This window comes from Cygnus atratus, chromosome 1, assembly GCF_013377495.2.
Source record: "Cygnus atratus isolate AKBS03 ecotype Queensland, Australia chromosome 1, CAtr_DNAZoo_HiC_assembly, whole genome shotgun sequence".
NCBI classification, from domain to species: Eukaryota; Metazoa; Chordata; class Aves; order Anseriformes; family Anatidae; genus Cygnus; species Cygnus atratus.
This window is the reverse complement of record NC_066362.1, coordinates 821,127-847,974: the sequence shown is the minus strand read 5'-3', so window position 1 is coordinate 847,974 and position 26,848 is coordinate 821,127. Positions and strand designations below refer to the sequence as shown.

At 47.2% G+C, this 26,848-nt stretch overlaps 1 protein-coding gene and 1 long non-coding RNA gene across 7 annotated transcripts in view; both read left to right on the top strand.

Moving 5' to 3' along the window:
• PPP6R2 (protein phosphatase 6 regulatory subunit 2) overlaps positions 1-26,848 on the top strand; it is a 98,338-nt gene that overhangs the window by 34,009 nt on the left and 37,481 nt on the right. For all 6 annotated transcript variants that reach the window (XM_035569277.2, XM_035569278.2, XM_035569279.2 and 3 more), the window contains 4 exons: positions 8,272-8,517; positions 14,958-15,144; positions 15,870-16,007; positions 26,290-26,355. In XM_035569277.2, the coding sequence (XP_035425170.1) occupies positions 8,291-8,517; positions 14,958-15,144; positions 15,870-16,007; positions 26,290-26,355 (618 nt within the window). In that variant the 5' untranslated portion in view covers positions 8,272-8,290. The remainder of the gene's footprint in view (positions 1-8,271; positions 8,518-14,957; positions 15,145-15,869; positions 16,008-26,289; positions 26,356-26,848) is intronic.
• LOC126913321 (uncharacterized) lies at positions 19,953-21,204 on the top strand. Its single transcript, XR_007708358.1, has 2 exons — positions 19,953-20,022; positions 20,504-21,204. It is a non-coding gene; the product is annotated as an uncharacterized LOC126913321 (long non-coding RNA).

The window sequence follows — 26,848 nt, the reverse complement described above, 5'->3', positions numbered from 1 at the left end:
CTGTAGCTCGCCCCAGCCAATACAGGATTGCCAGACCCTCCTCTCCTGTTCAGTAGCTCCCTATCAATAAAGGTTTTCTATTGCTCTGTGGTATTGAAGATGCAGAGGATGGGGAAAGCGCATTTATTCATAGGGATTAAAAATATACCTACATTATTTTAGGTATAAATGGAAATAGGATCTTAAGGAAACTGTTCAGTAAACTTTTTGCCCAGGTAAAATCCCTTGCAACTGGGTGTCAAGTGCACTGACGTGATTGAAATAACTCCTTGAAAGTAAGTGACCCAGGTCTGTTCCTGTTATGTCTCTGTAAAAAGCTGGACTCCAAAGCTGTGTGAACAACCCTGGTTCATTGTGACGTAATTTGGCGACACTGAAGGTGTTAAAGGTCAGTACCAGTAATTGCTTCAGAGCTGATTAAAGCAGTTGGGGAAAATCCAGTCCTCAAGTCCCTTACAGACTGTTGAGAACAGCGTGTCTCGGCTGATTTTTGGGGACAGCATTGCTTGGTAGCCTTCTGTCAGCTCCTTCCACGTTGCTCTGACCTAGGCTGCCCTACAGGCACCACCAGCACGGCGTGAGCAGTCCCTACAAACCCCAGGCCTGTGGAGCTCCAGGCTCCTGTTGGAGCAGGGAGATCTGCAGCTTCTGCCTCTGCTGGCTGGAAGCGGTGCGGTGCTTCTTGTTGCCTTTTCCACTGCTGAAGGCAACCTGCAGGTTGGACAGGTGTCATTCGGACAGCTATAGTGAATATGTTTCAATTTTTTTCCCCAAACAAAAGGGCTGGAAACAGCTTTAAATGAAAAAAAAAATCAAGAGTTAGCTTGAGTAGCAGGAACGTGAACCTTGACCCAAACGTGTTTATCCTCGTGTTCTCATGTTCTGATTTAACTTTCTTTTTTTTTCTTGTTGTCTGAGGAAGGAAAGTGAAACTTGAGGAGTGGTGTAGCGGGGATTGTTTTGAATACCTCCATGTCTGTAAGCAGCCTGTTGGTATCTCAAACGAACTTTGCCTCTACTACAAATAAAGACAGGCTGGTGGTGGAGGATAACAGGTTGGTGAAGAAATACCCAGTTAAGGAAAGCTTATTTTAAGCTGTTCACAGCTGCGAATCTCTGCAACATCCTTCTACTGCTAAGGACGTGCCAGTTTTATGAAATTGGAAACTTAAACATGGGGACAATAAGTGAACCGTGGTACGTAGGGTTTTTTGCTACGTAGGGTAGGTATAGGTACATAGGGGTTTTTGTCATGTGAGGCAGGTGGAAGAATGACAACTAAGTAGTTGAAAAGGAACACTTAGTAAAATTTAGAAAACTCAAGTTCATTTTGACTGGTAACTATTTAGGCTTAATGGTTAATGCTGCTTAGTTTTGTGTTCGGGTAGCTGAACCTACAAGATGGTGTCACATCAATGATCGTAAGGCCGAGACAAAGTTGTGTAGAAGCTTACGTTTCTCCAGACGCACGTATTAAAGTGCACCTGGCTAAACTGATCCGTCAGAGCTCTGAGCACCACAACTCGCTGGCAGGTACTGGGAAGCATGGGGAGGGAGCTGGGCGTTGTGCTAAAGGTTTAAGCACCCACGGGGGCTCCTGTGTTGGAGGGCAGCTGTGGGGCCTCCCCTCCGGTGTGGGGTCCCTTTCCTTACCGCCGCACAGCCACGGGTGGTGGCTGGGAAGGCTGGCTGTGGCCGTGGTGCTGATCTTGGTAGGTTTTGGGGATGCCAGGAAGCCACTGAGGGCCTGCCGGTCTGAGAACTGGGACCTCCTCAACAGGAATGAATGTGTGGGAAGCAGGGCAGTTCACTTCAAAGGCCATAGGGACGACGGTGAGCTCTGTAAGAAGATTCAGCAATTCTGCGAGAGGAAACAGTGCAGACCACAAAATTACTCAGTGTAGGTGGGATGTTCCTTGTCCTGCTCTGAGCAGAAAATAGTGTCCGTGCCTCTGAGGAAGTGGCACAGCCCCCCGAGGAGGCCACTTCTGCTTTTGTCCTCATTCAGATACAGCCACGCACCATCAGCTTCGATAGTGACCACGTAGCTTGCGGTGAACAGAGTGTGCTTCATTTCCTAACCTCTCATTACTGACTTCCCTGCATGGGTCTGGGTAGATCTGCTGTTTCCAAACCTAGCTTCTGCAGCAGAGTAAAACCTGCCTTTCAGCTACGGGGAGCTCTCCGTTCCCGCTGGGTGAAAAGGCCCGAGAGCGCCCTGCTTTGTGCGATGGCTCAAATTGCATCAGCTACCCCATCAAAACCTGCAGCTAGAGCACAGAACTCTGAATGCTTAATAGTTGGGAACACTCTAAAACTGGCAGTTAACATCCACTTCTTGGTGGTCTTCTGTCCTGGAAATCTGAAGCTTTTTATTTTTTTTCCCATTAGGTGTGTAAGATGCCCCTGACTTGATTTAATTTTCTGGTTTTCTTTTCTTGAGCTGTGCAATGCCACATGCTGCTAGAGAAAGGATGCTCTTTTGTATTCCTGTTTCTTGGCAGCTCCTTGTCTTCGTCTACCTCTCGTGATGTGCTGTTTTGTATTCCTTAACTTCATAAGTGGCTTCTAGTGGTTGTAGTTTAGTGTTTAGAAGTTCCTTGCTCTTAGCTTTCTGTTACGTCATCCTTAAGACACTGCAGTGACTCTCTGTAAGTCATGCATCACAAGAAGAAATTGTAAATGCAATTTATTGATCTTGTAATACTCAGACTCTCTAGCTGTTTTCAGTTTCTCTGTTATTCAGTGGGAATTTTTTTCTTATCAACTGTTCGGAAGGAGGAGAAGATGCACTTTTTTGGTTTATAGAAAAAATGTGGATGCGTTTCTTAGTACCAAAACCAGACTTTTTCTCATTCTGCCTTCTGTCTCTGAGACCCTGTGGTGGGTCCTGTCGATGGGCTGGAGCGTGCTGAGTAATGCTGCTGAGGTTTCTCACCGTAGCTCAGGTACTTTATGGGGACATCCCATTTCTTAAGGTCCTTCTCTTGCGACTCTCCATCATAGCTTGTGGAGGATGAGTGCCCTGTTAGTTATAACTTAGCCACAGTGAAACAGATGCTAGAAGTTAATTACCTAATCATTACAGAATGGGTCAGTTACTTTAGTAGATTATCATTTTCTAAGTAGTAATAAACATTTTTTATTGCTGTAGGAATAACAGTTTGTTTCCTGACAACTCAAAATGAAGCGTTCATAGACGCACACCTTTCTCGCCATACAGATGTTTTTTTCCCCACCCTTGGTCCCGTGCTTTCAAGGTGTTTTCATGTGCGTCAATCAGCAGCTCAGTAGCGTACTGTAGAAGGCTGCATGAAAACACACACTGAAGTCGTGTTGTACGCGTGCTTCTGCACATACGTGTGCTTGTCCTGCTGCTTCCGCAGGTTGGGTGGCTGGCCTCAGAGCTGCCCTTGTCCGTCCTGTTGGCGCTGCCGGCACGTGGGTAACGGCACGCTGTCGCCACCGGCTGTGGGCAGCCTGGTGTCGGGTATGCGGGTGCTGGGCGGGAAGCTCCTTGGACCATCCAGGGCTGCCCGGTGTCGAGGAATGCCCTGGTGCCCGAGCTGCTCGTTCAGCCTCAGCCGCGTGTCTGCCTCCGGAGGCTGCGAGGCTCAGGCCCCATGGGCAGCAGGGTCTTGTCGGGGTCGGGGTTGGGGTTGTGCCTGGCTTCTGGCCTCCCGCTCCTCCCGCCGCGCCTGGCGTTGTTTCGCGGTACCCTTCCACATCCAAGCTTCTGGAGATGTTAACGCGGGTTACACCTGCGGCCGTCCCGGGACGTGGGGAGCGTCCCCAGAGGCCCGGCTCCACCAGCGAGCCCCGGCAGTGCTGCCGAGCTCTGCTTCAGCCGGTGTGTCAGCTGCGGGCTGAGGAAGGAGCCGGCCTCCCTCCCTGGGGACCGCTCGTCGGCCTCTCCTTCGCACAGACAGCTTCTATAGAACCATGACAAGGTGCGGGGAGAAACCTGCAACTGCTGGATTCGTAACGGGTTGGCTTGTCAAAGGTAAGTTTTACGTGTGTAGGCCATGCGCACCTATGGAATATATATGTATTTAGGTTAACTGTGCACCCAAACATTCTTTATTTAAGGCCTTTTATGTCAGCTTTTCCCTTGGTGAATTTATAGCTAAGCATAGTTCGTTAAAAATATCTGAAGAACAGTTTGTAATGAACACGCTATGCGGGCAAACAGCATTGCTGTCACAGAAATGTCACGTAGGTTGAAAATTCAGATGTCTGTTCCCAGCTCAGAAATTCATGGAAGTGCATTTCCATAGCTGCACGGACAGATGCAGAAGCTCTTGCTTCTTGCTGTAATGCTGAAATTTAACTTTTTATTTCAAGAACACTGAAAGCTCAAATTAGAAACCACTTCTTTCTGCCACGTGTTTTGCTATTTCTGGTGGGGGAGTTGTTCCCAGAAGATTGGGATCGGCCTAACCTGGTCAGCCTGGCAGCTTGGCAGATCTCTAGGGAGCGGTGGTGTCGGGCCCTGTGGGATGTTCGGCCAAGCTTCACCTTGGACCCGTTGTACCCCTCCACAGCCCTGTGTGTGGGCCTGTTCCGAGCAAAGCCTGGGTGTTGGTAGGTAGCTGTACAAGCTGCTTGATGCCGAGGGCTTGACTGAAACCATTGATACTGGGCGTTTAAAAGGAACTTGGTGTGAAGTGCTTTTCTAGCTGTGAGGCCTGACCAGGATCTTGGTTCTGTGTCCCCTGGGATCCGGGCCGTACACGTCCCCGTAAGGTACAGGATCTCCGCCTCAAATGGCCCGAAGTCGAGGGCCAGCCGGTAAGTGTGGTGTGGGGAAGGTGGAGGGAAGGCAGAGGTGGTTACGAGGAGGCTGCGCTTTGTAGGTTCGTAGCGGAGATGTTCCGTTTGTGATCTGGTCTTGTGCCACCGCTAAGTTCGAACAGGACTTTGTCGTGTCAGCGCTGCGAAGGACAGGTTTGTAGTCACTGTCTCCATTTCCAAGTTTCTGAGATGAACAAGGAAATTAAAATAAAAGAGAGTGATGATGTGGGAAAAAGCTCTCTAAACCAAACTCCCTGTGACGAATTTTGAACCACTGAGTGGAGCTCCAGAAAGCCGTTATCAAATATCATGGGTAATGGAGCTATTCCAAGAAAAAAAGATGCCTTAATTTCGTAAGGTAATGATCCTTCTTTCAGAGATCCTTCGATGCACAAGAGAAGAATCCTTAAACTGTAAAATAATAAAAGAAATCAATGTTTCTTTTAATGTGCTTCATGTCATAGTTACTGTAAGGCCTTCAGTTGCAGGTTAAGTGTTAATGTTATACTGAAAGGGACCCAGATATTTAAACTAAGGTAATTAGAAAATTAGCCTCAGCAGTATCAGACCCCCCCTTCTTCAGTAAGCCTCCCTGGAGGAAAAACAGTGTTGGTTTCTGCTCCTTTTTAAAAAGGATCATTTCAAAAATCTGTCATAGATGTAGTTATGCAAGCGATGGAGCTAGCAAAAGAGCGGGTGTGGTAATGTTCGGATGCTGGAGAAAGCAAAACTGAATGATTGGAGCAAGTGTTCGTGCTGCTACAGAAATAGTAATGTGGGTTAGGTTAAAAAAGGCATTGCAATCCTGCTGTATGATCTTGTATGTTTACAGATAATCTGGGAATGTAGTGCTTTGACATCTTGCATCCAATTTGCTTCGTTTTTTAAAATGTGTTGCAGCTTAATAGCATTATTACGCAGAACGTTTATCTTGTTTTAACTACGTTTATCACCTTTGTCACTGGGGAATAAGTTACTCTCATTTCTTTAGTACTAATGATCATTTATTTCTTGCAACAGTCTTTGATCCCCATAGCCTACGCTATGACGCTGTCTCACCCACTCCCCTTCGTGGCATCAGCCCCCTCGCTGTGCTCGGCCTCCGTGTCCTTCGGAAGCTGGCTCTGCCTTTCGTTAGGCTTCTGCACCTGGGGTAGGGCCGTGGGTTTCGAGTGAGGATGAGGCAGTGTTTGGGGAAGAACTTTGTCTGAAACGCAAAGTGGGAGCCAGGAACGAAAGCCTGTACGCGACCTCTAAGGTAGATAACTGACTTAGCTGCTTCTTGAAGTACAGATGTCTACAGGCGAGGGATTGAAGTTACCTTGTACTTACTGAAGATGCTGGAAGTGTCCCTGGGGAAGAAGGAAGAGGTGGGTTACTCCCTTTTGCTCCTTGTAGGGAATGCTAACAGATCCAACAATGAAAAATGAAATAAAGATCAGTAACTTAAGTTGTGCCAAACCGCTCTGAGCTCTTTCTTTGGCAGCTGATATTCTAAACAAAAGAAATTCAGTAAGTCTTCTTTCTTTGCGGAGGTCATTAAGATATTTTGTACGATAGAACAAGATTGGGAAAGGTGATGGTTGGTTTAAGGGTCAAAGTGAGTTAGCCAGGTCCTGAGTGAGATGTCGAAGGGCAGAATTGTAAGAGAAATGTTGGGCTGGAGGAGGACCACTGGAAGAGTTTCTTAAGGATTGGGCTGGGCATTGTCTTGTTTTGATATAATTAATGACGCTTCTCAACATGTATTGGGGAGACAAATGAATTAGTAGAGCTCACACAGAGAAAAGTCAGGATGACTGGAAAGAAAATGTTAGAGGTAGGAATGGGATGAAAATGAATAATATAATGTGCAGTGCTCTGTATTTAGTGAAGATTGTTTGAAGGGGAATATTCTTACTGATCTACGTGGCGATAGTGAAACATCCGCAGAAATGAAGCGTTTGGTTCTGGTCACCCTCTGCAGCAAGCCGCAGAGTGCAGTGGGTGCAGGAGGGGACGCGAGAGGTGATCCCAAACGCTGCGAGAGGACTCGAGGGAGCTCTGGGGCAGGGCGGTTCTGTGACCACGGCCAGGTGGGCTTGGAGGGGGCAGGACGTGCTGCTGGGGCTGGCTTCGTTCATCACCAGACACCGCACCGTGGTTGTGTGGGACGAGACTCCAGCCCGAGGTGCTCTTCGGTAATTTGTCATTTTTTTTTGTTATATGCAGTCTCACTTTTACCACTTTTGCAAAGGACTGTATCAAAATCTGTTGAATTTTGTTGGGATTGATGTAAAATGTCCATGCAGAGCTTCCTGTGAAGGGAGATGATGGTGAGGAGGGTTTCCTTTCACCAAATGCCTACAAAGGCTTCAGAACCAGTGTGCGCAAAAGGAGAGCCTCGCTCAAGTTCCAGTTTCTGGCTTTGCCTTGTAGTATCCTGCTTGACTTGTAGTATCCTGTTGCCACTCGTGTGGTTGGTGATCACCCGTAAGCCCCAACCCGAGCACGCAGCACAACGTGCGAGCCCAGCCTGGCTGCCAGGTGGCTGTGTGCAGACTGCTAGGTGTCTGCTTTGGGACGGGCAGGAGCAGAATCTGGGCACTATTTTGCGGACGAAACTTTGGCTGCCCAGTCCCATGTCCTTTAGGTAACAGGAACCGCTGGTCTCCAAGCCGCACTTTTCCCCCAGGAGGAGGAGGGTTCAGGACTGCAGACCCTGCTGCAGGGGGCGCGGTGCCGCGGGCTGCCTCGTGCACCGCTCGCAGCGCGCTGGGATCCGTGGGCACCTGGCCCTGGGGCTCTGGGTGGCCTCTGTAACAGCAAAGCGTGCTCGCCTGTCCTGCTGAAGACCACTTGGCTTTACATGCCTATGATGTCTGTGAGCTTAATGGCTTGTAGTCTAGTGTTCTGTCATTCTTTCCTTCTCTCTTGCCTTTGTTGATACTGAAGGCCTTTTTTCCTCTTACGTAAATAATTGTTGAAGTTTTGGCCAGTGAGCACAGTTATGGAAGCTGTAGTAAGAGTACAAAGAGGCCCGAGCCCTTTAAGGCAAACCGGTGGTAGTGCGGTAGTGTGGTTTCCCTGTCTGTGAACGGCCTCTCTGTGCTGGGTAATCACCCTTCCCATCGCTACACCTGCTCTCCTAGCAGGCACCGTGCAGGCTGCTCCTAGAAGAAGATTCAATGCCATCGTCTGATGCTTTGCTTTTACAGGTCTTCCCGTTTGTGTGTACGAGCACGCTCTGTGGTTTTAGTTCAAGCTACCTGCAGTTAAAGCCAGGTCACGCATATATCACCTCCACTGTTGGTATCGTACAGCTATAACCTGGCTTTTCACACCAGGAGTCAAGCAGTGCTTAATAGTTTTGTGTAAAGAATTTATCTGATTTTTAAAAGCTGGCTAGAAGCCATATTGAGGTATTCTGTTCGGAAAATATAAAGGAGGAATAAATAGTGAAGACTGAAGATTAACTCCTATTCTTCTGTGTCACAGCTAGGTGTGTCCCATCATCATGTTCTGGAAGTTTGATTTGAACACAACATCGCATGTGGATAAGCTGCTGGATAAAGAAGATGTGACACTGCACGAGCTGATGGATGAAGATGACATCTTACAGGAGTGCAAGGCTCAGAACCGCAAGCTGCTGGACTTCCTTTGCCAGCAGCACTGCATGGAGGAGCTTGTCAACCTCATCACACATGAGCCCCCTGTGGATATGGACGAGAAGGTCCGCTTCAAGTAGGTATTTGTTTTCTGTCCTACATGAGGGAAACTGAATGAGAGATCTCGATGTTAGAAATGCTCTGGTGTACAGTGACACAATATTTTTGGCCTTGCAAAAATCTTCCAAATACTGAGAAATATTTCACAGCATTCTCATATTTGTAGTGAATTTTCAGAAGCTTATTTCTTTATTATTAATGTTTTTTCATTGATATTGTCTAAAAAAAGTCTTGCTGTTTCTTCAAAACTTTGCAAGCAGAATGATCGGTATCCCAGTAGTTTCTTTAGTACATTTTTATCAAAATTAATCATAGAATATCTGAGTTGGAAGGGACCCACAAAGATCATGGTGTCCAACTCAAATTGCAAGCAAAGAATGAGCATTATGCTCAGAGTTATAGATTTCTGAACTTGATTGGTTTTCAGTAGTCAACCTAGAAAAGAAATTGATTTGTACAGCGAATAAAACGTGTAATGTTTTCCATGTGCTGCGTATGCAGAATCTGTTGGTTTCATTGCTCCTATAGTGAGGGAGAGCACCTGTGTAAACAACCTCTCTCTTATGATGGTGAACTCCTTAGATGTGCCTGGTTCTCGTATCAAGTTGTATTTATACATCTTATTTAAGTGTATACTTGAAAATATTTGCATTTCGAATTTGGGAAGTTTGTTTTTCTTTGCTAAGTTTATGTAAAAATTAAAGGCTGCTTGCTCCATGTATAAAGAAATTAATAAAAGCATATGAGTTTGTCGCTGTGGGAACGGGTCAGCGTTGGTTTTTGCTGTTGTTGCTAGAAATCCGCAGAAGAAAGGATGGGATTGTTTAGATTTATTGTTTCCATGAGACAATCAAGTCTGTTTAGGTGACTTTCCAGATAAGGAAATGCCAGAAAATGCATAATGTAGTAACTTGGAATAATGTATGGCTGATTCTGCAAGGCTTCTGCTATCAAAGCTGAATTGCCAGAAGGAACCGGGAGTATTATTTTTATCCTCTTGTCCTACAAGTGCGAATTTCATATGGGTACTTTTCAGCCAGGAACACGGCACACAACCATTGCCCAGAGCCTGTGGGGTCTCCTCCGCGGGGATCTCCAAACCCGCCTGGATGTGGGGCTGGGCACCTGCTGGGGCAGGGAGGAAGCAGGTGGACCCAGAGGTCCCTTCCCACCTCATCCAGCCTGGGATTCTGGGATTCTTCTTTGGACTTGTTGCATTTCCCGCAGCGTATCAGAATAACTGCCTTACCCGTGGGTGACTGGCCTGGAGCTTCATGCAGCTCTTTATCCATATTGTTTTCACATCTCACCTAAAACAAGCTCAAACCCCAAATCTCTTACTGAAGTTGATAGGTAATACTTTTCCTTAATAAAGGAAAACTTTGATTAAAAGTTAATGAGCTGAGAAAATGTTGAACAATGTGAGACTTGTGGCCCTTTACCGGAGTGTGTGCATGATGAGGTCCCAGGTGGCAAGGACCGTGCCAGCACTAATTCATACATTTCCCGTCGCACTGCAGAATACTCTAGTACTTCATAAGCCAGGCCATATTTTTATTTCCTGTATTTTGAGATTCTCATGAGACAGTTCATATCTCCGCTCCTGCGTGCTGCAGGGTGAAGTAGAACAGCCTCTCCTTGCCAAACAGATGAAGCATACGGAGAGCGGAGGCAAACAGATTTCTCAAGAAACAAAATCCATAAAGGAGGCTCTTCCATGAAGAGGGAAGCTCAGTTTGAGAGCGCTTACTTCCACGTGCCCCTGGCTTTCGCAGGCAGGCTGGCGTGCCTCTGCGGCAGGGTTTGAGGGTATGCGTGTGGTTTAGGCAGCCCCAGGTCCCGGGGGCAGGACAGGGGCAGCCCCGGGCTGGAAGCAGCCTGCCTCCAGATGCCTCCAGCGGTGCGGTCCCTGTGCTCGCAAGCTGGAGGAGCATCTGCTGTTGGGGGGGCCCTGAGTCCACAATCTAACTTAGCGATGTGTGTCAGATGGTGGTGGTGTGTCTTCCTCTAAGAGCGGTGTGTGAGGTGCCTGCTGGAAAAGCAGGTGTAGTGATGGGCAGGGTGACTGTCCAGTGCAGAGGAGAGAGTGCTCGGCTCCTGAGAGCTGCGTGGCGACCTGCTTGCTGGGACAGAGCTGGTCTCATGAAGCATTTCTCTGGAAGTGCTTCCAGCACTATGCACAGATGCATGGAGCAGTCATGGAGCATTTCCAAAGCAGGGTGAGGCACTGGAGAGAGGGTTGAGAGTCTAAGAGTATTCAAAACCAGGCATCCTTTTGGAATACATAAAAACCTACGGGAGAAGAATAGACTAAGTCCAAGTAGAACCCAATTTTTGGCTCTTAAGAAAAGGTGTTAAAAGTTTTTAGACAGTAACAGGGAAGAGAGAAACTTGGTAGATCTGGAAGGCTGTGCAGCTCAGAAGGATGCGTGCTGTAGAACCGGGGTCATCACAATGCTGTGTTCTTGAAATGTCAGTAGGACGGAAATGAGTTCAGAAAGGAGACTGCACAGGACAGCTCAACAGTAAATCCCCTTCTAACCACAGCATGCAAAACTAAGCAACCCAATGAAGACCTGTAGCGATCAAAGTAGTGTTAAACTATTTGAATTGTAATGTCCATTTATAACGAATTTGTTAACCTACTAAGGGGTCTCAAAACTCTCGAGACCATGCAGCTCAGGAGGACAGCTCATAACTGCTCGACGAGCTGTTTGTTGAGTGAGATGAAGTTAGCAGCAGCGTGGAAGCCTTACGGTTGGGATGCAGCGCCTGAATGGAAGGGGCGAAGAAAAGGCTGCGAGAATTGGACACTCTATAAGAGTGAGAGATTTCATTTATTCACCTGGTGCCAGGACACGTGTCACAGGGAGGCACAGTGCGTGAGTTCTTAGGAATCAAGAATGCCTTTTGCATGGAGCAATGAGTCAGAAAAAGGAAAAGCAACTCTTCATGTAACCTTGAGAGTTCTAAGAAACATAACTTGTAAAATCATTTTGTAACAGTAACCATAATGTACTCAAACTTACCATCCTTGTAGGAGCAAAAAGACATAAGCAGCATTATTGGGGGCTTGGGGTTTGCTTTTCATAACTTTGAGACACAGAACTGCACACGTGAGGAGACTGGTTAGGAGGTGAATGATGCTGTAAATGGATAAAAAGCCTGTGGTGCATGCAGGGGTTGTATTGATTATTAACATTTAAACATTTTAACACTGATTATTAACATTTAAAATAGTAGGAGACTGGCTTTGTTAAAGACCAATAATGCAGTACAGGTAGAACTACATCCTAAAAAAGGAAGGCTGTGTCCAGACGTGGAGAAAGGTTACTGTGGCTGGGCTGTGCGACTGGACAAGGGCATTCCGAGAAAGCTTGCAGAAGGCAAAACCCCTGATACTCCAAAGCCATCAAACTAAGACAACCCATCAAACATGTAGGGTGGAGAGATGATCAGTGCGAAGCAGATGGGAGCATTGCAGAAAATCTGATTAAATGGTCTGCGGTGGTGCTCGCTTCAGAGACTTCTAAGGGGATTCCCAAGTGGTGTCTGCCTTTGAGGGAATAGGCAGAGGAACTGTCTCAAACCGGAGCACCTGAGGAAGTACCTTTGGAAAAAAATCACTTGCCAGGATTTGCTGCTATTTGCCTGAGTGATTTGAGGAATTTGAATGCAGAGCAGGTCACCAGCAGAGCAGAAGTGGGAGATGAGACCCAAGTTCTTCGTGGGACTCGAGGGTGGTCCAGGTCTGTGAGCCAGAAGATCCGGCTTGTGCAAATGGAAGGAGAAAAATCGTTATGAAGTTGTGCTTCCGACACACCTTTCCACGTGCTGTCTCCTTGCCGTTGCCCAGTACAGCTTCTCTAGAGGGAAGTCCGGCTTCGCAGGTCTTCAGGAGCTGAGTCTGATGGGGACAGTGAGGCCCGTGGGTGAGGGCGGCGGGCCTCGCGTGGTGTGAGCGCTTCCCTAAGAAGTCACCTTAGGGTGCTAAGGAAAGCCTGGAGAAAACAAGATGTCATGGGAGAGCAAAGAAGGCTCTGTTACCAATTAATGACTGTTTAAAGAAAGGAAATACATGCAGAGGAGAAGTGGGCAGTTCCATCTTTCTGGATTTGCACTAATCTGAGTCCTAAGCTGTTTGATATATTCCTGCGTGAACCAAGAGGGAGGATGAATTGTAAACGTGGAATGGTGAGATTGTAAAATTAGTGAGGTTGGTTAAATGAAATGGTAGAAAGGTTTCATGGTATTGTATGGCCAAGTAGAAGTAAAGCAAATGTAGTCACTGCTGATTGTGTTAACGGCTGATGACCCAAGCTACGAGTGCACGTTGGTGGGCGTCAGATCGGCTTTTACATCCTGGAAGGCCTCTGAGTCTGGGTGACCTGGAAGTCCTCCACAAACAGCGAACACAAGGTGTGCTTGGGACTGAAGGCACGGCTTCACACAAAGCAGTTCGGTGTCTGTACAGAACAAGTTACGGTTCTGTAAGCCTTGTCGTGGCTCTTTATGTGCTGCCAGGACACGAAGAATTTTCCTTGCTGAGAACCAAATGGAACCGGGATGAATAAAGCCAGGCCTACGCTGAGAAGGCTGAGGCGTGGGATCTCTTCCAGAGTAAAAATCTATTGAGTGAATATAAGAAAAGTAAACCAGTGGCCGTTCAGAGGGTAAAGGGGGGTGTGAGGTTGGTGTACTGGAATTGTGGCAGCCGCAAGGAAGCCCCAGCACGAGCTGAGGGTGGGCAGGAACCCCCGGGCCAGCAGGACGTCCCGCCGGGAGGGGAGCCGCACGTGCACGGTGCCCGGGCAGCCCCGCGGGCGAGCGGGCAGCCACCTGGAGAAGGAGCTGCAGGTGCCAAGAGCAGCGTCAGACACAGATCTCCTCTCCTGGTGTCCTGCCCCTGGCCGTGGTCCTGGCGGCTCCGTTTCGTTCCGTGCTCGAGAAGCGAGTGTACCGTCAGCTCACCCAGCGACAACTTTCCTCCTGCCCGCTCCGTTCCCGTGAGCCCCAGCAAGCTGCGCCTCTGCCTTGCCAGCCTGGGGCCGGGGCCAGAATTTCTGAGTACCTGCAGCAATTGCACGGTTCCCTCTCTGCCAGGGGGTCGGCAGGTTAGGAAGCACCGTCCGGTGCATCAGACGGGCTGGGCTTGTGGGGGTGGGAGATCAGGGCTGGGAGCAGGGGCCCGGTTTCAGGCTCAGGCGGTGCCGTCAGGGTTTCCTTGTGGCTTTCTGTTGCAGGTGCTGAGGGCAGAAGTCTGACTCTTTTCAGCTAAGAGAAAGGCACAGCAGATAAGCACTGCAGCCCGCACTCTGTAGGGCAGTTGCAGGTCGTACTGCAAAGGAATTCGCAGACATGAGCGTTTTCCGGTTGTTTACACAGCTCTTTTTTGCATTTTTCTTTAATTTGAAGTTAAGGTTAGATGAAATCTGTCTGTTTATTGAGAGATTGCATCAGTTTGCCTGTTCTGCAGAAGTTAAGGTGTTCCCTTTGTGTTGTAGTGACGGTCATGGTATTGCAGAAGTGTTTTATATTGATTTTGGAGTCGGCTCATATCTAAAGTTACAAAAAGCACACCTTACAGAATTACTAAAATGGGAAAAATGTGTTGGATTTGTGTCTCACGGAATGGCACAGTTGTTACTTGGAAAGTGACTGCACTAAGGAATGAATGTGCACTTGCAACAAGACTATTCTGTAGGATATTTTGATGTGATTAATTTAATTGGCTGATTTTTAAACACGTAGCAAATTTGCTTTTTGATTTTGAAAAAAACAACCACCAACAGATTACCAGCTCTGCTTGCAGAGAGAAAATGACTCAGGCTGAAACAGACAGGTTTTATTTTTTTCTTTGTACCACTTGGTAACAATCAAAACTACTTTAGGAAACAAGGGTCAGAACTGCCACTCAGTTTGGGAAGTTTGGGCTTCAGAAATGCTTCTTTGTGCTTAGAACCTGAAGCACTCGAGCAGACCGTGTCTTTATCTGATGTCAGTCATATGGGATGTTTGTTTTTCGTTCACCTCCAGTGGTGGAAAGAACAACTTTTCAGAAACATCACAGAAACCTGCTAAATATGCATTCTTCAAATCAGCCTTCAAATTTTAGGTTAATTTCAGTTGTGCAAATGGATTTATGTTAAAAGACTTCAAGAGATTTTAAGTGTACCGAAACTGATTAAACCCCACTTTTAATGATCAGAACTAACTGTGATTTGCAGGCAGCTGAAATGCATAATTCAGTGGCAAAAACCCACAGGTGACGTGCAAAGGGAACAGTTTTTCCTTACGTGTGCCATTAATGGAGATGACCCTTGTTTCTCCTGTTATTTTCTGCTCCCCCTGTCTCCAAGAGGGGTGGTCCTCCTGCTCTTTACTTTATAACTTTAAAAAGTGAAGATTTTCTTGAGAGTTTTCATTTCACCTTTAGTCGTTCTTGTTCCGTCCTAGATACCCAAACACGGCCTGTGAACTGCTGACCTCGGATGTGCCCCAGATCAACGACAAGCTAGGAGGGGATGAAACTCTACTGAATATCCTCTATGACTTCTTGGATCATGAGCCTCCTTTGAACCCGTTGCTTGCCAGTTTCTTCAGTAAGACGATTGGGAATCTCATTGCAAGAAAAACAGAACAGGTAGAGATGAGATTTGTCCTGATACATATGCACAAATTAATTCACTCTCATGGTTTGTGTTGTACAGCAGTGTCCTTGCTATCCTCATGCTCTCACTATATTCTTAGAGTTGAAAAACAGCTTTACTCTTTAAGGGTGGAGTTGCAATGTAGGCTTTGGAAAGTTCTTCAAACTTTCTTGGTTAAGGGAATTGCTGACTCGTTTGGACACCTTTATATAATTTTTGTTTTGGAATTACAATAACAGAGATATTCCTGTGCCAAAGCTTTATTTTTGTACTAAAGCATATTGATACAGCCTTTGATCATTGCCCAGAACCTTCTTGTTATATAAATCATGCCTCAGTCTCTCTCCTATAAAAGAGGTGCTGGAAACATGTGCTGTATAGTATTTTAGAGAAAGACGTGTTCCAGTTCAGAGGTATTATTTTAAATGGAGATTGTTGGAAAGTCATACTGGAATGAAAAATTCTCCACCTTCACTAGTTCCTTGATACTCTTACTTCTGTGGGGCAGAGAGGAAAGAAAAGATAGCAAAAAAGATTCGATTTACTGCTGCCTTGAAATGAGAATGTTATTCTGTCTGCTGTCTGGAGAGTTTCTCAACCTTGTAGCTGTCTTGCATCAAGGCTGGTTGGTTGAGACAAGAACATGAAGTATAAGAAGTCTGGTGGTGTTATGTCTGTTTGTTGTACTAGCAGCTGATGGTGACATTTTTATTTTTAGGTGATTGCATTTTTGAGGAAAAAAGACAAATTTATTAGCCTGGTGCTAAAGCATATAGATACATCAGCAATGATGGACCTCCTGCTTCGTCTCATCAGCTGTGTGGAGCCTGCAACTCTACGGCAGGAAGTACTGAATGTGAGAATTTGCTTCTTTTTTCTTTACAAGATGAGAACAAGGCTGTGTGTTTGTTTGTTAAGGAATATAATTCTGGTTGTCCTTTATTATGAGAGCGGATCCACTCTTCTGAGAGCTGCTTTTGTTAGTGCTAGAGTCTGCACGTCGGTCCCATTGGGTACGTCAGCCTGTTTGCTTGCGCAGAGCGAGCCTGGTTCAGTCGCTGGCAGTAAAGGATTTTCAGCTCGTTTTTCCATATAGCAACCAGTGTTTACTCTATCTGTTTTTGCTCTGACAAAGGAAATTCATAATCTTTCCCAGCGTTCAGAATTTCATACTAATCATTTGGGACACTACTTTGTTTAATTCCTCACCGTTTTCAAGGGTGTATGAGATTTTCGGAGATGATATCCTGTGTCTCCTCTTCCCCCTTCCTCTTTAATATGCACCCTTATAAAATACCTCGCTGAGACACTTAGTTTGCTGTACAGGTAGGGCAAGTTTTTCTCCCCTCATAGGCCAGTCTGGGTGAGGCTGCCTCATCCCCCCGTCTGTGAGCAGTCATGGAGGACTGCAGGAGGAAAGCCTACTTTGGCTCCCGCTCAGTAATCCACAAGAACGGTGTGCCGTATGGAAAACTGTACTCCTGTCACTGAAGCCCAAACCAGTATTTACACTTTTGGCAAGCTTTGCTGTCTAAGTCTTCTGTGTCCAGAGCATTGAGCACACCAGTGGGTTCGCTGAGCAAGCGGACGCTCTTTGCTGAGACTCGCGATAGATGATTACATCGCTCAGTTCCCCCTCCCGGCCTTGCGGGGCGTAGTGCTGTACGCCTGCTGCTTCAGAGATGGAGAAGGTACAGGTGTAAATCGATCCTCACAGACTTCTACGGGCATTCACCCATGAAAGGCAGTCATCTTTTTTTTTTTTAACAGGAAAGTCAGCAATTCAAAATGGTTAGAAATCACATAGTAATGCCAAGAAAAGAACTGGGAGGAAAAAGTCTTCAAGAGATGGACTGACGTGGGAAAGTGACGATGGAGGAGTCCCTGGAAGAGAAAGCAGCTTTGCAGGAAAGGCCCAGCCAGACGCAGGCAGGGATGGCCCGAGGGCTGGGGTTGCTCGCCGCTGCTTGGCGCTGCTGGCACCCGACAAGATGCTGGGGCCAAGCAGAGGGCTCACCAGCGCAGGACAGGCATTGCAATAGTGCAGCATAATAATTACCAGCATAAATGCAATTATTTTTCCTTCTGATGTTAAATGGCATTTTAACTGAGTAGCTTTTTCCCTGGTGGATGGCTTCCATCCAGGAAACTTCCCAATATCCAGGCTTCCAAATAACAACCATCCATAAACTGTCAAATGTGGATGCGATATATTTTAACCCCATCCTGTTACCTGAATCCCACCTGTTAAAGATTTCACACAGTCCAAAAAAAATGAAAACAAATTGAAGATACCATGTGGTACTGGAGGTGTGCCTGACTTTTTTTTTTCCTAATAGTCTTAATATAAGTATTATCCTGGAGAGATTAAAAATCTGGTGGCATGGGGTCTTCTCTTCAGAAGGACAGAAAGTAGTAGCAATACTGAAATGTGGGTTTGAATGGATAGAGTGGCCTTATATCAGTAATTATGGTGATATATTCAGAAAATCAGGTCCCCAGAAAAGTTAATTTGCAATCTTGATTTTTGGCAGGAATTGGACATTAAAGTTACACGTCATGGACTGCTTTAGGTTTTCATCAAAAGGAAAAGTATTGTTTGTCAGGTAGTAGCTAGAATGGATGTGAGCGGTTTTCTGTGTCAAAGCAGTCCGTATTTCTTTGGGATGATGGACTGCTCAAGAGGTACCGGGTTCTTTGGGTTTCAGCCGAAGGAAAAGTATCATTAGGACTTTTTCAGGAACTCACAGAGCTGCAGCTGGCAGATCTTCCCAGGGTCTCACTCCTGGTGGCTGCTCTCCTCCCAGTCGTAGCTGCTGAAAGCCTGGCGACAGGTCCCAGTGGTGCTGCGGATGCCGATGTCTGTTGGTCAGAACTGGCGGCTCCGGAGCTTGTCTCCCGTCCCAACCTTCCAGGAGCCGACTGCTCAGCTCTGCCCTGCCCCCAGCACAGCTGGCTGCTGGCTTGTCCCGCACGTTTTGGTAGTGAGAGCAGCAATGGGATGGTAATCGTAACACCGTAACCGCTCAGCATGGTGGAGTCCAGCTGTCTGCTGGTCTGGGTCTGCGCTGCGCTTCTGCATTTGCGTGCATTAAATCAACGTCTTATATACCGTGTCTTCCAAATTCCTCTGTGTTGCTTTCTTCTGTTAAAACAGTTCCTAGTTGGCTAATTACTCTACCCATACGCTGAACCTGCATGCAAACTTCGTTCAACAAGAGCTGTGTATGTTCACAGTATGTCCTCCAATGCCACAGTCAGGAGCTGTTCCCCATCTGCGCGTATTCCTCTGTGCAGTAGATGGTGTTTTGCATGGACATCCCGTGCCTTAGCTGTTTACCCATTATTTTTATAACACTGTGACAGCAGTTACACTTAATGTTTTAAGGTCTGCATGGTACCGATGTACATCACTACTGGATGGCACCTTAGGAGGTCTAATGTATCAGGTTATGCTCCAGCTACTTTCCAAGTAGAACATGAGTGCCATCTGAGCAACAAAATGCCTTCTACTGTTCATATGTGTGACTTAGCAAAAGCTGAAAACTTTGTCCCAGAAGAGTTTGAGAAGTGCTGTTGTTCACGAGAAAGTGCTGCTGTCGAGGGTGCCCCAGCAGGGCTGTGAAAAGACCACTTTCCATCTGACACAGCCGCGCTGGCAAAATACTGCTGCGAACTTCGGTTGGTTTGTTATGTTCCTTGCTGCCTGGAAAGGTGCTGTTTTACCATGTCAGATTTATGAAGACGATATCTTAAGCTTTAAGTTAAGTAAAATTATACTCTGCATACCAAGTCTCACAGCATCTCTCATTAGGGTTTGATATCCACATTGTCCCTTTGACTTGGTAAGTCAGAGACTCCCTGATAATTGCACAGGAGTCTGTAATTCTCCATTTTAGGGATTCCGAGACTGTTAGGTGGTACTGGTGGCTCTGTTCTTTGTTCTGTTTTCTGCTGAATGGACCTTTTTCAGCGTGTTTGAAGTTTCCTTGGCTGCTCCTTGCTGGGATGACGTTAGCCTCGATGGAGGTGCTCACTGTCTTAGTGCAGTGTTTGACATCCAGAGCCGAGTGAAGCAGGGCCAACAATTCCATGAGCGCTTGAAGCTGGCATTGCCACAGAGAGCGGCAGTCTTGCTTCCACTGCCTCTTGCTGCTTGTTCTGCCCACCCAGCTCCTCTTGAATCTTTGCCAGCTGGAGTGTTCGTGTGGCTGTAGGGTGACATGGATTAGGGAATCAATACGACTGTGAAAACACCTCTCTTACTTGCATTCATTGACAGGATTGTTTTCAGCTGCATCAATTCCTTGTTTTATTTCTTTTTATTATTTATTTCTTTTTATTTTTTTGCATGGCCTGGTACAATGATAAGGGAGTTGAAAAGGAGGAGAAGATAAGTGGATGAGTAGGAGCAGAGAGAAGGTTGGCAGTGCCATTTTGTATGTTCTTGAAGTGTCTGCAGAATTACAGTCTGTGGTGGTTTTTCCCTTTCTCTTCCCTAATCTGTAACCGAGGGCATGCAGTTTACGTGACAGTATGATAATTCTTTTTTCATTTCCTTTTTTTCATGCACGATAGAGGAATGCTTTGTTCGTGTAGTTCAGATTTTGTTGCTTTGAAGAGCTGTGCCATCACAAAAAAAACCTTGCTGGCACATGCTGTTCCTATATACTTCTGTCCTGAGTTTGACAGAAACACCACTGTATGAGGAAGCCTCCAGATTCAGCAGCCCATGGGTGGGTGCGCTGTAAGTGAAATAATCTGTTGTCTACATTGCATCTTTACAGAGCTATCTCCTTCCTGTTTCGGACTTTCACAGTTGGAAATACTGGAAGAGTCTTTGTCAGAAACCTCTAAGGAGGTCCTTCCAGGTAGCTTGTCTTTCAGGCACTTACCTTTTAATATCCTTGGACAAAACATTGTACAGGTGGATGACAGCATATTTTCTTTGATCACTGTCATTTGATCCTGGAATGTCTCTGTAAATTTGTAAAAGAAATAATATTGAATTTAAATAATTTACTTCTTGTGCAGCAGGAAGGCTCAAATGTAGGTTACTTCTTGAAGCATTTTTAGTATCAGGACAGATAAATGGCATCAAAGAAGTCTGTCCTCTGTCTGCATGTTATTAGTGTACAATCTTACCTAGAAAAACACAGAGAGACACAGTCACTATGAGAGGGCTCCACGTCTGATTTTGGTGGCATATACTTGCAATTCGTGTGAGGCAGATCCAGTTATTCTGGATGTCTCTTGTGCATTTCATGTTCTCGTGTTTGCATAAGTGTAAAAAGTCTAGCTTCTGCTTTATAGTCTTCACTGAGAAGAATTGGTCTGTCTTCCCCGATTCAGGTCTGAAGGAGAGAACCTGGCGTGACTCAGCCGGAGCAGTGAGTCACTGGGCTCTCACTGCGAAACTCCACCTGTGGGTTGCAGATTTGGTTACACCAGTCCACACAGCTGATAAGGTTTCCTTAGTAACTGGGAGGATGTGATCGGTGGTGTTCTGACGAGAAATCTGCTTGCCCTGGATGGATCAGTTTCTTCTCCCTGGGTACTGGTGAAGAGCGACCAGGCCCCACAGCTTCCCGGGCTGTCTGCCTCCCACAGAGACCCCTCGCTAGTTCTGCACTGCTTCGGTCGATCCGATGTTCCAGTTCTCACCTCTTGCACCCGGAGTATTGTGCAGCCTTTTCATCAGAGCCTAATGTGGGTGATGATCATAGCACAAAAACTGCATGTTGTCCTGCTTTTCTCTATTGCTTTTGCAGGTAACAAAACACAAGAAAAAAAAAAGGCAGACTCTCTATGCCATCTATGCCCTAAAGAAACTAGCTCCCAGGGCTGGATCAGACTAATGCAGATACCTTTCCATTCTAACAAAGGTTGTCCTACTGCGAGATCAGTCCTCAGCTGAGGGAAGTTTAATGTGAATACTTCCGTTAAGTGGCTGTTGATGTTTTGATCCTCAAAAGAATCAGGCAACTTAGGCTGTTGATTGCTGCAGAGTCCCTTGTTTGACTACCGTCTTCAATAAAAAAGCATGAACTTTTTTTCTGTGGCTGATGAGGAATATCCGAGCCAAAGTCACACTGTTATTAGGTGTATTTTCAGCAGGTTTTAGAAGAAGGAGTTTTGCTGATGTCCTAATATAGCGGACTCTTTCAGGCTTTGACCTGCAACACCTGCAAAACCCATTCATAGCACAGTGCAGGTTGGAAGACCCCTGTGAAGGTCCAGTTGCCACCTCAGAGCAGGTCCCACCACTGCAGGTTGCTCAGGGCCTTATCCAGATTGGTTTCCGTATCTCCAAGAGGGGAGACCTGTCTGGGCCCTCATCCAGTGTTTGACCACCCTCAAGTAGAGGTTTTGTTTCCCAATAACTAGTTGGAATTTCCCTTGGGCAGCTTGGGCCTCTTGTCCCATCGTGGCACTCCTAGAGGAGCCCAGCTCCGTCACCTCTCCCCGGCCTGTTAGGCGCTCACAGATGGCAGTAAGATCTCCTCTCCTCCCTGGTCTGAGAAAATTCCACTCTCTACCTTCTGCACCTCAGCCCTGACCATCTCAGGGGCCTCCGTGGAACCTGCTGGACTGTGGCAATGTCTGCGTGGGCTGGTGAGCCCAGCCTGGCCCCAGTATGTTGATGGGTCTCACCAGTGCCGAGTGGAGGGGAGCCACCCCTGCATGTGGCTGGCTGTCTCTGCTGCAGGGATGCAGAGCTGACTCCTGCTGTAATGGGTCCCCTGGGCCCTTCTTGGCCTTTTCTGCAAGCTGTTCCTGGCCAAGTGCCTCACACCCTGTCCTGCTGCCGGGGTTATTCCATCCCCAGTGCAGGACTTGGCACTTGGCTTTTTTTGAACCCCCTAAGGTTCCTTCCAGGCTGTTTCTCCCTGATGGATGGGTTCCTCTGAATGACAGTCCTCCCTCCTGCATATCCACTGCTGCCCCACAAATCGGTATTCTTCATGAACTTGCTAAGGGTGCGTTTTTTCCCATTTTCAAGTCTTTCATGAAAACATTTAGTGGTATTGGTCCCTAGTGTGGATTCTTTTTACTGGTAATGCCTACTGCGAGGCCTGCGCAGCTGCTGAGCCTAGTAGCAGGTTCTGTGGGAGGGAAGTCGTCACAGAGAAGGGGAAGAGTTAGAGAGTACGTCAGTGAAACGGTCCATCCTGATGGACAGAACGTGAGGCAGGCACGGGAGGTCATGGGTGAGCAGGGAACTCCTGCCCGGGCTCATGCACACATGGAAAGTGCTCCCAAGGTGGAGCGGGGCTGAAGTGGCCAGCAGCAGCTGTGAGAGGCTGCCTGAGCCGGCAGGAAAGCCAAAACTCAGCCAGTATTGCAACCGGCAGGGGATGTGATGGGCAGCACGGGGGCTTCTCCAGAGCTTCACTCCAGCAGGTCGGTGCTGTCCCTCCTGGTAAGCCAGAGCCGTCCCTTGGCAGCGGTACCGGTGCACACACGGCGCCGGCAGGAGGGGCTGCGTGTCCAAGGGCTGGCTGGGCCCTGGCAGTCCCACCTCACGCTGGGACGTCCGAGAGCTGGTGGCAGAGCAGCAGACCTGGCTGGTGCGGGGTTCTGTCCTGCGGAAGGCAGCCTCCAGCCGCGCTCAGCCACCGCTTCCCCTTCCGTTAGTGCCTGTCAGGCTTGGGTGGCTCTGAGGGGTCCCTTGAGGAAACCTGTTCCTCCTCACCTGTTACACGGCGCTGTTACGCCTGTTCTGTAAGCACACGTCTCACGGTGATGAAAGAGCTTTTCTCATGTTGCCAGCTTCCAGCATCTCGTGGTTTGGGAGTCTCCATCCTCTAATTTCTGCGTAGTCTCCGGCTGTCCCTTCTTCCATGCACAAAGAGGGTCCAGGAAACCCCGGGTGTTTACACACTGCAAAAAAGCTGTTTAACTTCTGTGCATCCACGCTGCTATTACATTGTCTTCTCAACTCCCCACCTCATAACTCGGTCACTTGGCAGCACAGTGCCTCAATGAGAGCGTGCGCTGCCGGCGAGGACCATTATTTCCACCAAGGGGAAGCTCCAGGCCCTCGGGGGCTCCGGTGGCTCGAGGCCTCCCGTGCGCCAGATGTGGCTGCCCCAGCTGGCGGTTGGGGCTCTCTTGCGTGTCAGCGCTGTGGTTGCACTGATCTTGGAGTCCCTGGGGTCTCAGGCCCCTTCCGTGGCAGCCCCTCGCTACCTGCGGTTCGTCCGGGCCCGTTCGCCGTGCCCCACTTGTTTCGGTTGTGCCTGGGCGCTCTGCAGGTGCCCCCCAGCAGCAGGTGGGCCGGGGCAGCTCCTCCTCAGGAAGCAGCCACCAGAAGCCAGCAGTTTGTTTGCGGACAGCAAACCGTCACGACACGAGCAGCCTCCTGCTCGCTGGCTCTGCGTGTGGCTGTCTCCATTTGCCTGTGGAACCATTCGTGTCACACGTAAACACGAGTTTCTGTCCATCCGCTCCTTAAGCCTGCATCATTTATCGGTGAGAGTAAACGCGCTGCTGGGCTGCATGGAGTCAGAAAGTTTGTTTCAAGTGTGAGTCTTGTCCCAGGGGAGGTGCTGAGGGTAGCAGTGCTGTACTGCAGTCCGGTGAGCAGAGTCCTGCCAGTGCCACAGCTTTTGCTTGAGGAGTGAACTGAAGAGTATTCCTCCTCTTGTCATTGTCAAAGCCCATCTCTTCGACCACAGCCTCAAGACAGAGAAGTTGGTCTCTTCCAGATATGCTGGGTGCCTGTTAATTCACCAAAATTTGGTATTGCTCTTCTGATCTTAACAGATTATTTCAGTTTATTTTGCTTTTGGATTTCATTTTCTGTGTCTCTCAGGAGCAGTGACTGACTCCCCTGTTCAGATGAATGATCGTGCTTCCCTCTCCTCAGTACCCCTCTCTGGCCGTCTGCCTCCCCCAGAGCCCATGATCATGACAGTCCAGGCAAAAAGAGCAAACCCGCTTGTCCTTGCTTAACGCGACTTCCGTGTTAATGAGGGCCGGAGGTGCCACCGGTCTGGGGCCTGGGGGAGGGTGTTGATGAAGCTGAAACTACAGAATACAAGAATACAGAATACAGAATACAAAATAAAGTTGAACTACAATGAAGGGCTGGGATTTGACTTACTGTGCTCTGCAAGGGAAAGAAAAATATTTAATGCGGGAGTGTTAGTAAGTAGTTTTCTTCTGGGCTGCAGAAGTCGTAAGGAGAGGTGGAACTCGGGTAGGTAACAGTTCCTCTGCCGACGGGGACTGGCAGGTCGGTTCTGCATGGGATAAGAAACAGGCAGAAACACCCACTGTGCCATGTCTGTGGAGTTTGTTGTGTGAACAAAGGAAACTTGCGGGTAAAAACGAATATAAGGTTTTGCTATCGAAGTTGTGGAATTTGTTTATATTGTGGGGATACCCAGAGATCGCAGTCAAAATCCGGGCTTGTAGTTGTGGTGCTGTGTAAACGTGGGGTGTGTAACTGATGATGAAGAATGAAGCACGTAAACATCCCACAGCGATGGGTAATTCTGTTGTTACAGAGGCTGCCAATAGGCATAACGGATAGATTCCTGCAGGGGGGGTTGTTTTTGAAGATACAAATTAGGAGATTTTCATTCACCTTGATGAAGCTGTTTTGGTAAATTACCAGAAGGCTGGGGTTTAGGATTTGAAGGAAGGATTTCAGTCGTCATTTCCAAGCGCATGGAGATGAGAAAAGATGCTTGTCGACCAGGTGAACAAATAAGGAACGGACAGGTGCCCTGTTAGTGGAACAGAGGTGTCAAGGCATGCTCTAAGACATACAGGGGGTCGGCTCTTCTGTGATGGGCTCGAGAAGGGTCAGGGGTTTAATTTTGGTGCTGGGAAACTAGAAACCAGTGGAAGAATCTGAAGAGAGAGGTTTTTAGGGAGAGTGGTGAGGAAAATTGTCTTAGGAAGCTGTTTTGTTTTTTTTTAACTTTGGGGTAAACTGGGTGTCAAGAAGAAGAAATTCCAGAAAACAGATCTGAAAATACAGTCTTGAATGAAATACTTGGATTCACAGCTGTGTGCTGGAAAGACTTCTGGGACTCCAGAAAGGAGACAAGTGAGACATTTCAGGCTTAGTAGGAAAACAGCAGTATTATTCATGAGAAAAGTCACTAAAAATAGTGATCTTGGATTTTTGTTCTAAATCAGACATACGTCATACTCAACATGGCATTGGAGAGGACAGGATGGGATCTGTAGGAAGGCTGCTAGAACAAAACTGGTAAAGAATCTACATAAGGATTTGACATGGTTGAAGTCATGTGAATAGATACCAAAAATTAGCATTTGAGGGGAGAAGCGAGGCACAGAGCTTTCTTACAAAGCAGTGGAAGGCAGGAGACTGTTCATTTTCTCCATGACTCATCTGAAGGGTGATGGAAGATTATATCATTGCAGAAACCTCCAAAGTAATTTTCCTTTTAATTAAGGTTTGGTCAGTCATTTCAGAAGCGACAGAGAATGCACTAGCTTGGCTGATTTGACTGATTGGTTCGGTTGATGTTACAGATCTAGCCGTTTGCCTGGAACGCAGACCATAGGAACGTGGGTGAAGGTGGTTGGGTTGGAAGGAGAGGTGGAGCTTGTAGGTGAAGCTGGAAGGAGAGAAGCTGAATGCATTATTTGCAGATTGCGTACTTAGTTTACATGTGGTCAGGGAAGGGAGATAAAGCTTGCCCTCAGAAAAGGAAGTAGTCTGAAGTGTGGAACAGGGCAAGGAGGTGACGTCCAGTGGCAGCACTGCTGGGTCATGGCAAAGTCTGAGCAATGGTTTAGGGTAAGCAGTAGTCTGACTGTAAGAATGGGAAGTGGCAGGAGAAAAACATGGTGGTAGTTACGCTACTGCTGCTTCAGGTGAGACAGCATTTATGGCTGATCTGTTGCATGGTTTCCAAAGGTATTTAGGTTTTTAGTTCCCTGGGCAGGGTATACATACTGATGCAAATTAAAATACGTCTGTATCTGTGCCTTGGGGAGACTGTGTATTGCCTGTATCTTTGATTCTAATATAAAAGGAAAGGGCTCTCCCTTATCAAAAAGCCAATACTATGCAAAGCTTCCCGAAGATCTCTTGTTTTGAATTCTGTGATATCAAACAAGGATTTTCTTTTTTTTTATTCCTTTCCCTCTAGTGGCTTAATGAAGCAAAAATTATTCAGAGACTTGTGGAACTGATCCATTCAAGCCAGGATGAGGATGTAAGTATGACAAGACTTAAGTTTTGTGTTTATGGGTAGTGGGTCCCGTAAGGTTCAGAAGAACCTCTCTCTGTTTCCTTGAATGATGCCCAGGTGCCTTATAGAAGGAGGTAATGAATCACAGAATCGTAGAATCACAGAATATCCCAAGTTGGAAGGGACCCACAAGGGTCATTGAGCCCAACTCCTAAAGGAGTTGGACTCCTGATGCGATTCTTCCATCCATGAAGATTACCCTCCTAAATGAGGGATGGACACCCCGCCCCTTCATTGCAGAGTGCAATACTGAAATGATTTCTTGTATTTTTGATCTGGTTTTGACTTTAATTTTACTACGTTTCTTAGTTCATCCTGGTGTTACATCAGTTCATCTCAGTATTTACAGTCACCAATAACTTACCTGATTTTAAGTAGGAACAAGCTATTTGAAACAGACTGTTGAAAAACTTTCTAAATTAACTGGTTCACTGTAGCATTCAGGTCTTTTTAAACC